Below are 16,271 nucleotides of genomic sequence, written 5' to 3'. Positions count from 1 at the left end.
CACATCTCCCTGATACCAAAACCATCACAACCCTCCAGGCTACCAGTGGAGTGATGTCTGTGGTTATGGGTTGGTTTCCCCAGGTAGGAGTTTTGAAAGGCATCATCTGCCTCTAGCATGTCTGGTAATAACCTTGCTTTACACCACTGTAGGATTAAAGGTATTAACCCCCTTGGCCCATTAACAGCATCACTGAAACAGAACAAGTCCTCTTTGAGAAGCACTTTATTCTACAAACATTTAGAGTAAAATCTGTAGCTTATTTCCATAGCTGCACATAATACCAGAAGGAAAAAGCAGAAGAGAGAAGTGTAGTCATTTGAAGGCTACTCACAGCTGTTTGCTAAACAACTCACTTGCTAGGGAAGCATTAAATGGGAGCTGAAATGTTTCCTTTGGTTTATGCTCATGATTTCCTCTTTGGGCATTTTGTTTCCACACATCCACATTCATCTACATGCACATATGTGAACTGGACTGTCTTATGCTCAGGGCAAACCAGTTCCACCTGCACTTTGTGACTCCTTTTTTCATGGCAGCAAATACATTTGTGTTCCATTTCACTGGTCTCAAAGGAATACCTATGGAAATGACATTTGCACATCAGTCTGTTCCCTTCCCAAACTGATCAGTATTTGCTGCTTCAAATGGAGGTAATTCCAAGCAGAGAAGCAAAATTTCCTGTTTCTTTTTCTGCTTATTCCCAACATCCTTTCCTCAGGATGTTACTAGCCATGCAGGGCCAGATTCTGTGACACCAAGAGGGAAAAGCCCAGTAACTTCAGCAGATTGTGGATTAGGTCCATATTGGCAAGACAGAAAGGAAGAATTCACGCAGAGACCAAAGAGCAGGAAATACCCTCCACTACACACCAGAGCTGCTTAGAAACCCCATCAGGACTCATTTAAAACCAGGCAGTTAATGAATTTAGCCTTTGGAAAGGTCTCTGTTTTTGTAACAAAGATAACAGGAGCCATGTGGCTGATGATTTCTGTTCTGCACACTCAGTTTCCCAACCAGGGAATAGCAGGGAGGGGAGAAGCAGCTCCAGCCCACTGAGAACCCAGAAAGACCAACCCTGGAGGAGGACAGAGCAAGGTTTCCTACTCACACAGAGTAAGTACTGCATGTCCCTTCACAGAAGGGCACAGGGACTGGAGCAGCTGACTGGCAGCCTTTGTGGCTGAGGTACTGCTCCTTCACACTGCGTTTGCATTTATGTGGCAGGTCAACACCTGTGGGGGAGAACACTTCTGTCAGACCTCTTCAGAATGGGGAGAAAATCCTTGGGAAAGTATCTGCTAGGAAACTGAGGGCACATCATCCCATTGGAATTTTTTGCTGTTGAAAACGCATAAGCAAAAATAACCCAAAACAAATTAGAGACCCTCTCAGCAAACAAACTTCCTTCTGATCAAAGCTTTCTTTTCTATTTCTGGACCAGCTTAAATGAAGACTTATGTATAAGTCCATGTAAAGAAACTCTTGAACCAAGAGCTAAAGGAGACATGAAGGGTTTAGGTTTTTTGAAATGGCTATAAATTATATTTGCAGCTCTAAAAACCTATGATTTCTTGCTGGATGCTACAGAAAAAGGGCCCTTTTCCCCATGCAGTTTCCAGAAGGAAGAACACAGAGCATTTTCTCCAAATTTTCTGCAAATTTTCTTATCAGGACTATATAGTTTAAACTAACATTATTTCAATTATTTTAAAACACAGAAAAGGAGATCAAAGACTGATGCAGATTTTCAGCCTCAGCTGTAAGTTACAAAACAGCTCTACTGCTGTCAAAACAGTCTTGCAGCCTGTGGAAACTTAAGAGTCTCAGTACACACAGAAACAGAACTACAAGAAGGGAATAACCTACCAGCATTGGAATAGCCAATCAGTGATTTAATGTACTCACATGTCTTACAACAGCCATCTGAAGTCACATCAACTGTCCCCTGGATTGAAAGCAAGCACAGCACAGTTCAGATGCACATATTTCTAAGTACTTAGGAATAAGTAACTGCATTTCCTAACACTGGTGTTTCCCAAGTGATGGAAAATCCCACCTTGCTATTGCCCCAATTCTCTTCAAGTTCTACTGCTTACCCCACAAGGAAAATGTGTGGGTTGTATGCAAATATGTTTGTTTTACCTCCATGGGACACTCTGTTCAGGCTAAAAACCCACATCAGCCTCAGACAAGGATGATCAGTTCATAAAGGTCCAGAAATACTGAGGAGGCTCATTCACAGCAGTAAAGAAAGCTCCAAGATCAGCAGCAGGGCTCATTCCAGAAGGCTTTTTTTCTGCCTCTAAAATACTTACTGGGACACAGTTTGATTCTTCAAATGGTAGGCAGACTTTCACTGTACTGGTTAAGGAAAACTGTCCTGCTGATTCAGTGCACATGTACTCAGTGCAGTTATCATATGGAGCTTTATAACTCTTTCCAACCTGAATAAAAACAGGAAAAGCAACTCAATATAGCACAGCAAACAAGATGGAATCATACAAAATTAAAACAGTCAATGAACTGTTGGAGGCACTGGGTTGTTTATATCATTCTTACAGTGTGAAGTAAGAGTCTGGGACTCATATCTGCAAATTGTGTACTAAGATCACCCACTTCCAGACTATGCAAAAACCTTCCCTGGAAAGATTCAAAAGCTGGTGGCAGAATGAGCACAGAGGTATGAACAGAAATGTTAGACTGTAGGTGTGTTAATGTAGGTTTGTTAAAATATAATAGAACATAAAGTAATTATTTTAGAGGATATCTCAACAGGTATATCTCAACTTGTTTAACAGGTAGAAAAAAAGCAAAAGTTGAAAGAAAAGTCTTCATGACAGAGATTAATGGATAAAGGCAAAGCCTCCTCATGGAAACATCAGAATCCTGGGTTGGCACAGGGGAAGCTGGTTTGCAAGAGAAACTATCACAGAATAAAGAGATGAAATAGAAAAGATGCAGAACACAAGAGCCAGAGTGAAGCAATAACTTCTATTGTCTGCTAATTCCACTGGTGGAGACAGCATCATTTACTATTCCCAGGAGCAGCAGCCTCTAATAAAAACAAAGAGGCTCAGCCCATGCCTACACAATGTCAGGCTCACAAGACATGATGTATGGCCTGGGTGTGTTACCACTGCACAAGAGCACTGCCACTTCTTATTTCTGCCTCAGCAATTTCAGAACCAGTGCAAGTACAGGTGTATCACCCAGCTCACACCAAGCCTATCTCCAGGGAGAGGTCATGACACTGTTTCCAGCTCAGAGCAGACTGATGTGAAGCCACATCTTTGCAAGGTCAGTATTATACAGTGCCACCATCCCCTCCCAGTTCTCTGTGTGTCAGGAGGATTGGGGTGAGTTCCATTCCTGTATAATTTTCAATGCAGTGGTGCCTGTGGGATGCACACAGCAGAGGGAGCAGTTGTGTAAACACCTACACGTACTTTGGAAATAGAGGCATTTTTCAATCTTCTAGAGGTGTTCCCAGCCTCCAGATGTCTGACATTGGTTAAAAAAAATGCTGATGTCTTTTTGATAATTCAGCCTTGTGTGCAGAGCCAGGCAGTGCTTACCTCAATGGTGACATTGCCAGATGGAAAGTTTGCCACACATGCCACTTGCTGGCACTGGCTGCAGCACTGACCCTCCTGCTCCACATAGTGGAAACCCTGTGGGAACAGATTTTCCTTTAGCCATGTTATTTCCTGTCTTGTTCGTGAAGCACTGCAGAGGGCAGAGGAACTGAGTCAATCTTATGGTTCCACAGAATCACAGAACAGTTTGGGGTAGAAGGGACCTTTAGAGGTCATCAATGAGCAGGAACATCTTCAATCAGCTCAGGCTGCTCAAAGCCCATACAACCTGACCTTGGATGTTTCCAGGGATGGGGCAACCACCTCTCTGGGCAACCTCTCCTCGTGTTTCACCATCCTCATTGTAAAACATTTCTTCTGATGTTAGATATTCAGACATCCCTAGTCTAAACCCACCCTCTTCTGGTTTAAAACCATCACCCCTTGTCCTACCACTACAAGCCCTGCTAAAAAGTTTGTTCCCATCTTTCTTAGAGGCCTCCTCTAAGTTCTGAAATGCTGTTATGAGATTTCCTCAGAGCTTTTCATTTCTATTGTCTTTAGAAACCTGTTGGAAACACTTTAAGCCCAACAAGCAAAGCTGAGAATTTCTTTCCCTTAAACAGTGACTTCTGGGCACTTGAGTTACTGTGAAGGTCCTGTCAGTAAGTGTTCTGCTTTGGGTTAACCCACAAGTCAGGCCAAATAAACTGATTATTTGTGTGATTATTTGTACAGCCTACCACCTATGCTTGGTCTGATAGGATTAACCACAAGAATTGCTGCTGTGAGACATGTGAGAATCATGCATCACTTATTTCCTCTCCTGTGTCTTAGGTATTCATTGGTCTCTTGGAGGGTGTGGGTATGGCTGGCTTTAGAATAAAGTATAATAATAATATATAATATAATAATAATTCAGTTTTAGGATTGGTGGTGCATTTTGCCTTATCTGGGCAAAAATAGAGAAGAAACCACTCTTTGCTTACATTCAGTAATAGACTGAACAGTACTTGTGCAGATTCTGAGCTCAGGAGTACTGAAGTGTCTGGGAACATACAAACCACTGTGCAGTTTTTTTACAATCTTAATTTTTGAGCTGAAAAAGGACAACACAAGCAGACCTGCACTCGTCATCCTTCAGAAGATCAACAATTTCTGTTTAACAGGTATGCAGTTGTTCTCCCTTAGGGAATATTTCCAAGGCCGATCTTTCCAGAGCAAAAAATACCAATGCCCTAAAAAGAACTTTACAAGAAAATCTAATAGGAAATTATATCCTGCTATCTTCCAGTGAGGAAGCAGTTATTCTGCTCCAGCTTTTCAGTATATCCCCCCTCAACAGCCTTTATGTGTGCTGAAGGAGGCTGTGTGCAGTGCTGACCTGCTGGCAGGTGGTTTGGCATTTCACTGGGACACACTGGATGATGTTGGTCTGTGTCACAGCATCCTGCTCATCTGTACACACACAGTCCTCACAAGAGCTTTTAGGCACCATTGACCCAGGCTGGAAGTAGAGAGCAGACAGAAGACAGGCATAGGAATAACTCAGTGGGTGGTAGAATAAATATACATCCCCTGGACTATCAAAAAAGGAATGCCTGGCATTGATTTTTGGAGGAACTTCCTGAAACAAATGCCTCCAGATCTCTAAAATCTCACACAGTCAGAATCACAACATGAAAACAAGGCTGACTTCCCAGTGCATCAGTCATGTTGAATGAGTTATTAAGTTACCCCATAAATATTCCACATTTCATGCATCAATTTGTGCCAAGTTTAACCTGGTAATTAATCTTACAACATCCAAAGAGTTTGAATTTTTTATTTCATCACAATTCTGACTGCTTGACTCTAAAGCATAGGTAATATCTCATTTGGTAATCAAGCTCCCCATCTCTGGTGCCACCTCCCTAGTAACAGTTCCACTAGCACATGAGGCTACTGGAAGGGAAAAACTACTGGTCATTCTAAACCTGGTTTTATGTGAGTGTTGGCAATAACAACTTCAGAAAATTCTGACTTGGGCAGCATCAATGAATGGAAAAAAATGTCTTGAAGGAGACTCACCCTAAATTCAACTCCTTCAGAAACACATACACCCTTTGGTACTGTAAGAAAAAAAAGAAAAGAAAAAGGATGTGCTAAGAATTATGTAAACAGTTATTGTACTCACCTCTGAACTGTGATATAGAGGAGACAATAGAACTGAGCTTAATCACTAACTTTATAGCTGACACAAAAGGGAGGGAAAAAGTAACTACTGCATTGTGCTGATTCCTATCCACATGTAACATCTGCTCAGATGCTATGCATGAAGTGGGGTATCATTCTATATCCTGCTATTTTCATTGTGGAAAGATATATTTAACTCCTGGGTGTTTTAATCAATACTTGAAATCAGTTAAGCTTGCCACAAAGCCAATGAGCAGCTGGACTAGGATGTGAAAATGGAAATATAACTTGGCAGCAGAGCTTGAGGAGGGGTTCAAGGTAACTGACATTCCATATCTGATCAATAACTCACTGAACACCAGCTACAGACAGCATGCACCAGTTATCCCACCTCCAAAAATAAAATAATAAAAAACTGAACCAATTGTGAAGGCTGAGATGGAAGGGGAAAGGCTGCTGCTTATGCTTTTGACTCATTTATTTTAAAAATAAAGTAGGTAAAGGAATAAATAAAAGACCTTAAGGAAACACAGTACTTACTGCAGGAGAAGATAGGACAACAACCATCCTCAGATATAGCAACTACTGGTTGGAAGCCCAAGTCACATGCTGTTTTGTTGATAATGCAGGTTTTAATATCACATTCTGTAACAGACAACAGAGATAAGGTAAGCCACAGCATCCTGTCCAGCAGTGTTACAGAAAAAGCTTGAACATTCAGGAAATTGAGTACAAAGAGATGATTCTTGACCCACACATTTTTGGAGCTTGGGAGAGGTGAAGGATCTCTAAGCTTGCTCTACTGTGAAGCTCTTCACTTGTTACTGATTCTCTTCCCCCACTGATTGTCATCTCTCAAAAAACTAAACCCCCTCATCTCAAAGAAGTGACAGAGACTCAAACTGAGGTACAGGTAAATAAGTCAGAGAGTGAAAAAAATGAAGAGGCAGTGGATGAGAGCCAAAGATGTAAAGGCTGTGACATGAAAGACAAAATACCCTGAGAGTGTTCACTCCTTCAAGGCACACAGGGAGGCCCATGGACCTCTGCCTGGCAGAATAAAGGGATGAGAAAGAGAAAAACATCCCCCTGCCCTTGCCAGGATCCTCTGTTGTGATTCATCCTGGAGGTGCTGGGAATGGCCAGGGTTATGAGCAGGCTGCTGAGGAGGTTCTGTGCTGTGCTGGGGTATTTGGAGCTGGGAGGATGCAAGGGAAAGGTGAGGGCGAATATATAACAAGAACCTCCACAGGAGGCCTTGAAGGAGCTTGGAAGGTGAACTTATCCCTGACTGGAGGGATCTCTGTGCAAGGATCACCTCTGACCTCAGAAAAGAACCAGAGGATCCTGTGAAACACCAGCTGGTCCTGATGATCCAGGGGGGATTTTCTGGTGGGTCATGGCACAAGTTTAGAATACAAACTGAACCAGAGGAGGTCACCTGTGAGAGCTTCTGGCATGTGGGTAGAAGAGATGCCCACTCCAATGTGTTTATTGGAAACACTGGCAGTGCTGCCACATTCTGACATCTGAATGATGTCATAACATCTGAATGATGTCATAACCTACTCACCACAGACTGTCTCTGTGCAGCATGGGTCATCCACACGAGGTTTTATTTTGGGTACAAAGCCCACCTTAGTGCAGTTGACAGGTGGAGACACGGCACAAGGACGGGGCAAGCAGGAAATACTCAAAGTCTCTTCATCACAGGTGCAGTATTGACAGTCATGCTCCCAAGCCTCTCTGGGCTGTGAAAACAACAAGGACAGTAGTTTAGAGAGCAAAAAGGAGAAGCATTATATTAATTAATGCCTGCTGTAAGGCAGGGCTGGGCTGGGCTGCCCTAATTCATTAAGTAAGAAAATCAGAATTCAAATCCCAAAGGGAGGAGAAGGGAACAGTGAGAAAAAACGTCATCATCTGCCAACTTCTTTTGTGGGGTTATGCATATCCAGAAGGGAATTCTGCTGGTTCTGCCAGGAAACAGTGATTCCCACAAACTGCTTCTGTACCTCAAGTGATTAATAAAGTTCTGGAGTTGATGCTATTTGCTGTTTTACTCCTCACTGTCATTGCAGTTCACTGGTGTTTAAGCTTAGAATACAAACACATGCAGTCATTTTTATAGATGAAAATGACTATATAGAGAGTATTAAAAAATATATATAGAGAGAGAGCTATAAAGAGAGTATGTTTCTTTGTCTTACCTGTTTCACTGACCCATCTTGTGCAGTGCAACCTATAAAATGAATTACAGATTCCTTTAATCAGAACTGAACCAGAGAAAAAACAACAGAAGCAGGAATAGAGAAAAGGTGTTGGAAACTGAGAAACAGACACAAAGAGAAAGATGGGCCCAGAATGCTGTCACAGGTTGTGCACCCAAAACATCTTAGTGCTACTCCTCTTTGTTCTTTTGAAAGAAACTGCAGAAACTGCCAAGCTGAAACATCTCCAGCCTAACAAGAAAGGGTCAGGATCAAGGTTTCCCCAATTTCCTCTGTACCCAGAATATCCTTCTTAACGTGCACTTCTAGGGTCTTATCCCCACTTTTGATCACACAATTTACATTATTTCTTACCACAGGCAGAAACACAAGTGCCATCATGATCATTCAGCAGAATTTTTCCATCAGGACAGTAGCACCCCTCAACAAACACAGATGTGCCTTTTAGGGAGGGGAGGGTGTCCATAACGACCTCTCTGCACAATTGGAATACAAAGAGGAACAAATGAGAGGTGGGAATGTGCCTCAGGGCAGTCAGTCACCTAAATCCCACGAGGATGTGAGCTTCTGCCCTTCCAGTTTTCAAGTGATGAACTCAAGAAGTGCCAGAGGAAATGACCCACCTGCTGAAACAAGTGTTTCTTTTAGCTTCCCCACATGGCTTGTAGACTTGATCCTGAGCACAGCTGACCTCTGTGGAGCAGAGCAAGGCACAGGTTAGAAAGCCCAGAGCCATCCCTGCCCTTCCCTGCACCAGGGACACAACACACACACTAACACAGCTGCCCCATGGCACCACAGAGCCCCAGCTCCAACCCAGTCCAACCCAGCCAGGAGGTCACAGAATCACAGAATTACTGAGGCTGGAAAAGCCCTCTGAGATCATCCAGCCCATCCCTGACCCAACCCCAGCCCATGCCCAGCCCATGGCACTCAGTGCCACATCAGCTTTTCCCTAAACACTTCCAGGGATGGGGACTCCCCCACTGCCCTGGGCACTCCATCCCAATCCCTGATCCCCCTCTCCCTGAGGAAGTGCTGTCTGACACCCAACCTAAACCTCCCCTGGGGCAGCTTCAGGCCACGTCCTCTCCTCCTGTCACTCATTGCCTGGGAGAAAAGCCCAGACCCCCCCTGAGTACAACCTCCCTGCAGGAGTTGTGGGGAGTGATCAGGTCCCCCCTGAGTCTCCTCTTCTCCAGGCTCAGCACCCCCAGCTCCCTCAGCCTCTCCCCATCAGACTTTCCCCCAGTCCCTTCACAGCCTCTCCTCAGGTCCCTTCAGGAAGCAGGGACCAATGGATGCAGCAGGGTGCTTGGAGGGCAGGGCAGGCAGGGAGCAGCCCCGTGTTTCCATCTGGTGACCAAGCTCCAGGAAACAGATGGGGCTGAGGGGCTCAGCAGGGATTTATGGGCTTGTGTCCCACTTGCTTTGAACCCGTTCTGCATTGCAACCACCTCTTTGATTTGTTCCTGCTTTTTCTCACATCCAAAGCAGCTGAGATGTGGAGGTGTTCCTGCTGAGATGTGGAGGGGTGGAGTGAGGAAAGACACTGAGAAAAAATTCTTTCCTGTGAGGGTGCTGAGCCCCTGTCCTGTCCCAGGCTGCCCAGGGAAGCTGTGGCTGCCCCATCCCTGGCAGTGTCTCAGCCCAGGTTGGATGGGGCTTGGAGCACCCTGGGCTGTGGGAGGTGTCCCTGCCCATTCAGAGTAGAACAGGATGAGCTTGAAGGTCCCTTCCAACCCACCCCACTCCCTGAAAGACCAGCCATCCTTTCTTTGCCCTGAGGAGCTCCCACTCACCACACTGCCCATCCGCCTGCCTCCTCCACTCCACACAGACCCCGTGGAGCCCACACAAGGCCCCGTAGGTCTGGAGGCTCTGGCACTGGGTGCTGGGGTGCTGCTCTGAGCACCCACTGGACACACACGCCTCGTAGTAGAGCTGGGGGGGGACCACGCCGTGGCACTGGGTCAGGTTCCTTCTCAAAGCAAGGAGACAGAGAGCATTTCACAGCCTGGGGAGACTTCCAAGGAAGAATTCAACACGGAACCAAACCCACCCGACATGGAGCAAGCCCCGGGGTACAGGCACAGCTGCAGATTGCTCTCACACAGTGTGCCCACACTAATTAATTAATTAATTAAGGATGAGCTTTACCTCCTGATCTTAACAGTGCTTTGAGAGGAAGCAGTGTCATGTTGGACTGATACCTGCAGAGTGTGTGTTGTCGTTTTTGTCAATGTTGTTTTAAACAACAAAATTATTTTTTAAAACCATCACACACGTTTGCTTACAATATTCTGACTCTGTTCCTTTCCATCCAGAGCTTTCAGACACTTAATTATAGCAACTTCCTGGTTGGCTTATCCAGAGCTGACAGCAGAGGCAGAGCCAAGGAGCATTATTAAGGAAAGACTGAATTTGATGCTGCTGCTGAAAAGGATCTGACAAACTCAGGAATATTCACACATCACTTCACTGCTCAGCTTTCCAAGGCATGTTAGACCTCATATTTTCATATGTCCTATAAGCAGTTCACCCAAGTCATGTAATGCAGCACAAAATTGTCTTGTGGACTTATTTTTCTGGAACTTTGGGGAGTTATCTTACCAGATGATTTTACACAGATCAGAAGGTTCACAGTGCTGATGATATTCCATCTCAGCTGGCTCTGAGACACCTGGATTGCAGTAATTGTTGGTGGGATCTGGGACTTTCCAGTCTAATGCCATCTCTTCAAAGGACTCAATAACCTCACCATTCCTCTTCATAGCATCATCAGACTTCTGTTCAGTGCAGGTACCTGACAGAAATAGAAAAGCAAAATGACAAGGTAAGAAAAGTTGATGCTGATGAAGCTGCTTTCAGAGAAAACCTGGAGGGAAGTTCTTCTCCTTGTGGGGAGGTAACAACTTGTGGGTTTCTGGGTGAGTTCACAAGAACTGTCAGTAGGAAGAACAGGGTAGAAGAAATAGTTTGTCAGCTACTCATAAAAGCAGAGCTGAAATGTTGGTTGACATATTTCTCCTGGTGGCTGAAGCCACTGAGATTGCTCTGTCTAGCTCAGGACTCCCTGAATTTCATACATTCCCATAATAATTAAGAGAGAGGGCTTAGAAAGAGCCTATTTCCATCCACCAAAAACTGGGAGCAGAATGGAAGAAAGTGACTTAAAACTGTCACCTGTCTTTCTACCAAACAGAGATAAATTTATTAAAATTTATAAGAAACAGAAATCAGTGGGGATGCAAACATTTAGAGATGTTACCAAGTGATGAAAGAAGGGGGAAGATTTATTGCATTCATTACTGTGAACTGCTGAGGAGGACACTTACCACACAGTCCCATGGTGTTGTTATAAAACTTCCCAAAAGGAAGTTTTATGTAAAATGCCAGGCGACTGTAGGAGATATAAACTTCTAATTCAGGTATTTCCACTATGACATATATACCAGAACTGGTTATCCTGATGCCATTCTTGGAAATGTCTGCAACAACCTTCTTATCATCAAATAAAATCTAAAAAGAAGAGAAAGAAAAGGTCTCTATGCACATCCTTCTGCTGAGTAAGGTGTAAAGCTTGTGTAGCTGAAAGCAGAACAGCAGAAGTTCAGAGCTCAGGTGCAACAAATGAAGTCCATGAAAGGCAGCTATTTAAGCAATTCTTTATGGTTGCTTTTAAATATTTCTATTAATGTATTTATTATTAATAATAATAACACAATATATAATATATTATTATTATATATTATTACAGCATATTATTATAGATTGTAATAAGATCATATATTGTCTAATATATTATATATCAATAATGTATTAATAGTATTAATATCTATAATACAATTTCTATTGATCTATGTAATATTTATATTAGTATTTTATTTATCTTTGAATAGTTAGGTCAGGAAGCAAAACACTGCTTTTAATTATGTGATTATTTCCCAAGTTTTTAGAACACACAAATTTTTGTTGATACGAAGTAAAAAAAGAGAGAGAAAGCAATGTAACTGCATTTCCTCCCTATTCCATTTTTTACAAGCTTCATCCTTTGCCTTGACAGGACACTTGGCAATACAAGAATACAACTACAGCAAAATAATACTCAGAACTCTTTTTAAACACAATACTTAACCAAGTTGGTTTCTTTTCCATGTTTCACTGCTTGTGTCAGGATGACAACAGAGTTGGAGTGGAAGATGAGAAGGGACATGGAACAAACTGCTCCACCAGTGGCAGCACAGTAGTAGTTGTCTATGTGAATCCAGAAGTTGTGAGAGTCAGGATGAGTTGACTTCACAAGCACATAGGTGCAATTTTCCTTAAAATGGTAATATGTTCCATCAAAAGTCACATAATGCTCATTTCCCCATCCACTGCAAATACCTGGAAGACAGAGTGACAGGCTTCAAGTTTGGTTTCTGATCATCCTGTAAACACAAGCTGGTTTTGACTCTTTCACTTGCTTTCAGTGAGAGCTGAAATAACCAGTCTGATAAAGAAAAAAAAATAAAAAAATCAGCCTAGTAAGGACACCCTTGTCTGCTCTTCTCTTTCATTACAATCTACTGAATTGATATGAACACAGTGGAGAGGCTGACCACACAGACCTCTTTCTTGTGGCCTAGCTGAGCAAAACATGAATTTCAGGAATTCTCCTGCCTGCAGCACTCACACTGACACTCAAAGACTTCACAACACCCAGTTTCATCGTGGTGCTTTGTGAATGGGAAACCATTGACACAGAGATGGAGTTGCTGAGGAGGACAAGTCATGGCTGAAAGTTTAATGTTGTTTCCTTCTCCCAGGCAGGTGGCAAGCTGGCAGTTCCCAAAGTTCCAAGTTTCATTAAACTATTGTCAGATTGGAAAAAAAAAAAAAAAAAAAAAAGAAAGAAAAAAGAAGAGAGGCACATAAGAAGCAGTGTAATAAATATTTTAATATCACATACAGCAACTACCCTCCATTCAGTCAATTGTCTAACATGGTATTATTTGTTATCTGTTCTTTCTCTAGGAATCAGGCAATATGAAACATATGGCAATCAATAGGGCCTTGATATCTACCTCTGTTCTACAACATTTTGCATAGGACTGTCCTGCTTCTGATGGTAGGACAGTGCCACATGTGGCTTCCTTGCCTCTCATCATTTAGATGTTTCATGTGAACAGAATAATCTCCAATTTATTCCCTAAATTATTTGGGGGGTTCTTTTATATTTCTAAATCATCAGAATCAGCCACACCCACAGTCCAGCTGTAGCAGTGGTGCCTGGTTACCAGCATCAGAGGAGAACACCAAATCTTGGCTGCAGGCAATGAGGAAACACCTTCTTTATTTTCTCACCTTTCTGGGAGGAGTAAGCCCAAGACAGTCACTGACAGGAGTCCCTGTGGAAGCAGGAACTTCACTTGTAGCACTGGCAGTGGCTGTTGGGGGGCAGGCTTCAGAGTCTGGATCACACACCTCGTGGGGCTCAGTATGACCAATTTTACACTCCAGCAAAATGAATTCCATCTGACATGATGCATTGCAGATGGAGTAGGCACAATGACCTGGAATATTCACTGGCACAGAAACATTTTCTCCTGCAAGGCCAAAACCAAGCTGTTAGTGCAGCACAGGGCATGGAACTGGTACAGACTCATGACCTGGGCATTGGAGATCTGCCACATGCTCACATTTCTCCTGCATTTAACCCCCTGTTTCTGCCTGTACCCAATGGTTCAGGTGTCACTGTCTGTCTGCAGCTCCTTGAATTGAATTCCTTGAATTCTTGAACTGGAGCTCAGGTCAACCAAATGGCAAAAGCTGAGGGAGGGCCACAGATGGCTCATCTGAAATTCTGCTCTTAAGTACATCAGAGGGAATTCAAAATGAGCACAAAAGGAGAAGAAAACTAAATACATCAGTGAGTGCACCTGGTCTTCACAAAGACCAGAAGATAGGTGGATCAGAAGCAACTAAGAGATGAAGAAGTCTTCCTCTATTTTGGGGACATGACTGTGGATTACAACTCCATACCCAGCACTCTGGAATTCAGGGTCTGTGCTGGAGCTCACTGAAGTTGGCATCTGATAGCAGCTTCCTTACACAAAGGCCATCCCAACCAGGACAAAGCTATAGGGTACTAGAGAGCTGTAGTTCTGAAGGTGTTACCTACAGTCCTAAGATGTAACAGCTTGTGGTAATGTGGAGCTGCAGAAGACCGAATGAGCACTTGCTGAAGCATTTACCTAACCATCTAATCATCACTGATGGTTTAGAAAAAAAAATCGCTTGGTTTCTCACCCATTTGCATCAGTTTTCCATCGTTATTGCAAAAGCAGGGAGTGAACACCATGGGCAACAGAGTTCCAGATGTTACAGGTTGTGTATGTGGTTCTGCAGGAAATGAAATCAATATTCAAATCCTCTGCTACTCTACTTTCAAGCCCTGTGAGATCTATTACATTCCCTACAAACACACAGAAAAAGGCAAAATACTCATTTTAATACTCCCACCCCATTCTGTACAGGTACACACTAAACCCACCCTCTCTGAATTTATACACACCCTCTTACATTGGATGCTACTAGAATAATACACACAAACTCCTCCTTGTTAGCTTTTTTTTTCTATACAGAATGTAATAGATCAGAATAAATGTCATTTATTCATTGCAGTTTAAGGTTTAACTTTCTAACCCTGCAGGAGTTCACCTGACTTTGGAGAGGTGATTTCCAGTGCCACTCCATTATGCCTTTCAAAGCCTTGTTCCAAAGCATCTGTTGGTTTAAATACAGATCATTTAAACATTTTACTATGCCACCTACACTCTGCTTTCACCAGCCCTTCCTTTCCTAGCTGTTACTCCATTATACTTCTCATTAGAAGTAGATTTTTAATTTGTTTTTATTTTTACTTCCTATTTTCTTTTCATTCACATCCCCTTCACACTGGAACTTCTTAAATGAGCCAGGTGGCCTTTGCTTGCTGCAGTGACCCATTTGAGACTGACTTATTCTAATGCAAGAAACAGTACAGCAAGAACCACAATGTGATACAGGTGATGAGAAGGAGGAAAACAAGGTTTAGAAGTATGAAATATTGAAACTAACAACACCAGAGTGCCAACTGTGTTATGCCCAAAGTTACTGTAAAAGCCACACTGAAAAAAAGGCTGAATCTCTCTATTGTCTCTTTACCCCATTGATAGTAAGAATATATAAAAATTACACTTTTTATCCCCATCATGAAAATTACAAGCTCTAACCCTTCATCCCTAAGCCTTTCACTGCTTTGAATTCTCTTATTATCCTAGACATGCAGTAGGAGTCTCTTTCCAGTCTGGAGGAATCTTATTACCAATAAAGACTTCCATAACCAAACCTCTCACAAATTGAGTACCTTGTGCTGGTGTGGATGGTGTTGTGCAAGGGAAGAATGTTCTAACAATCTCTCCATTAGGGCCACAAACTGCATCACCACACTCAGTCCCATCCACTTGGCTGTATACAGTTTCATTTAAGGCATAGGTCTTGCCATTGTAGCAGCAAAGGCAATCTAAGGCACCAAAAGAGCAAATGCCTTGTGAAAAGGGAACACTTGTCAAGAGAAACACAAATGAAAAGAAAACCAAACCCTGGATTTACCCTTCTGTACCTCATATCATCAAACATGAATTACCTGGCTGAAAAACTTTCTCAATTTCTACTTGAGAAGTTGCACTGCAAGTCTACCTCATTATTTAAAGTGGGCTGGATTTTTTTTTTTTTTTTTTTTTTGCTGCAGGTGTTTCATGAAGTCATCTTGCACAGAGGAATTCCTGGCTGGTGAAAGCATCAGAACTGGCACTCTACTCACCCCACATGGAGCACAAGTGCATTCCCACTTGCAGGGCACATGACCGAGATGACAGCCTTGCTGAGTGATACAAAACTGAAGGCTCAGAAAGTGTTCACAGCCATTTCCATCCACTAATGAGGAACATCCAGTGGCAAACAATTTCATTTCAATATACAAGAGGCTCTCCAGTTTATGGAGAATGTACATTCAGGAACCCAAGGGAACAGATCTATCAGAGTAAGAAAATCTGCAAAACTGAAGGAAAGCCCTGTCTACTGGGTCACTCTGCAATTTTGGATGTGTTTTCTCCCAGATATGGGAGTGAACTGATACCAAACCTTAAAAAAGTGTGTCTTTTAGGCAGACAGCTGTGTCTCTCCTTAGCTAGCTGTGGAAGGGGACAGCCAGCAGGCCCTCCACAAGATATTCTCTACTCTAAAAGGGCTTGATAAAAG

The 16,271-nt window shown here is 42.9% G+C and overlaps 1 protein-coding gene across 3 annotated transcripts in view; it reads right to left on the bottom strand.

Moving 5' to 3' along the window:
- Window positions 1-207: 207 nt before the first annotated feature.
- The window catches only part of LOC139804609 (mucin-5B), a 43,879-nt gene continuing 27,815 nt past the window's right edge, over window positions 208-16,271 (bottom strand). For 2 of the 3 annotated variants that reach the window (XM_071762030.1, XM_071762031.1), the window contains 21 exons: window positions 15,379-15,534; window positions 14,691-14,756; window positions 14,280-14,372; window positions 13,335-13,576; window positions 12,664-12,841; window positions 12,124-12,374; window positions 11,324-11,507; window positions 10,599-10,791; window positions 9,788-9,966; window positions 8,609-8,678; window positions 8,340-8,461; window positions 7,965-7,996; window positions 7,328-7,505; window positions 6,295-6,399; window positions 5,650-5,690; window positions 4,964-5,086; window positions 3,580-3,675; window positions 2,320-2,448; window positions 1,910-1,949; window positions 1,113-1,236; window positions 208-581 (listed from right to left, as the gene is read on the bottom strand). In XM_071762030.1, coding sequence (XP_071618131.1) covers window positions 407-581; window positions 1,113-1,236; window positions 1,910-1,949; window positions 2,320-2,448; window positions 3,580-3,675; window positions 4,964-5,086; window positions 5,650-5,690; window positions 6,295-6,399; window positions 7,328-7,505; window positions 7,965-7,996; window positions 8,340-8,461; window positions 8,609-8,678; window positions 9,788-9,966; window positions 10,599-10,791; window positions 11,324-11,507; window positions 12,124-12,374; window positions 12,664-12,841; window positions 13,335-13,576; window positions 14,280-14,372; window positions 14,691-14,756; window positions 15,379-15,534 — 2,777 coding nt within the window. In that variant the 3' untranslated portion in view covers window positions 208-406. Of the gene's footprint in view, window positions 582-1,112; window positions 1,237-1,909; window positions 1,950-2,319; window positions 2,449-3,579; window positions 3,676-4,963; window positions 5,087-5,649; window positions 5,691-6,294; window positions 6,400-7,327; window positions 7,506-7,964; window positions 7,997-8,339; window positions 8,462-8,608; window positions 8,679-9,787; window positions 9,967-10,598; window positions 10,792-11,323; window positions 11,508-12,123; window positions 12,375-12,663; window positions 12,842-13,334; window positions 13,577-14,279; window positions 14,373-14,690; window positions 14,757-15,378; window positions 15,535-16,271 lie in introns of those variants that run through there. The other variant, XM_071762032.1, reaches the window with a different exon arrangement.

The sequence above is a fragment of the Heliangelus exortis genome, chromosome 18 (genome assembly GCF_036169615.1).
Source record: "Heliangelus exortis chromosome 18, bHelExo1.hap1, whole genome shotgun sequence".
Taxonomy (NCBI): domain Eukaryota; kingdom Metazoa; phylum Chordata; class Aves; order Apodiformes; family Trochilidae; genus Heliangelus; species Heliangelus exortis.
Note: the sequence above shows the minus strand (reverse complement) of the source record. Positions and strands in the feature narration are given on the sequence as shown.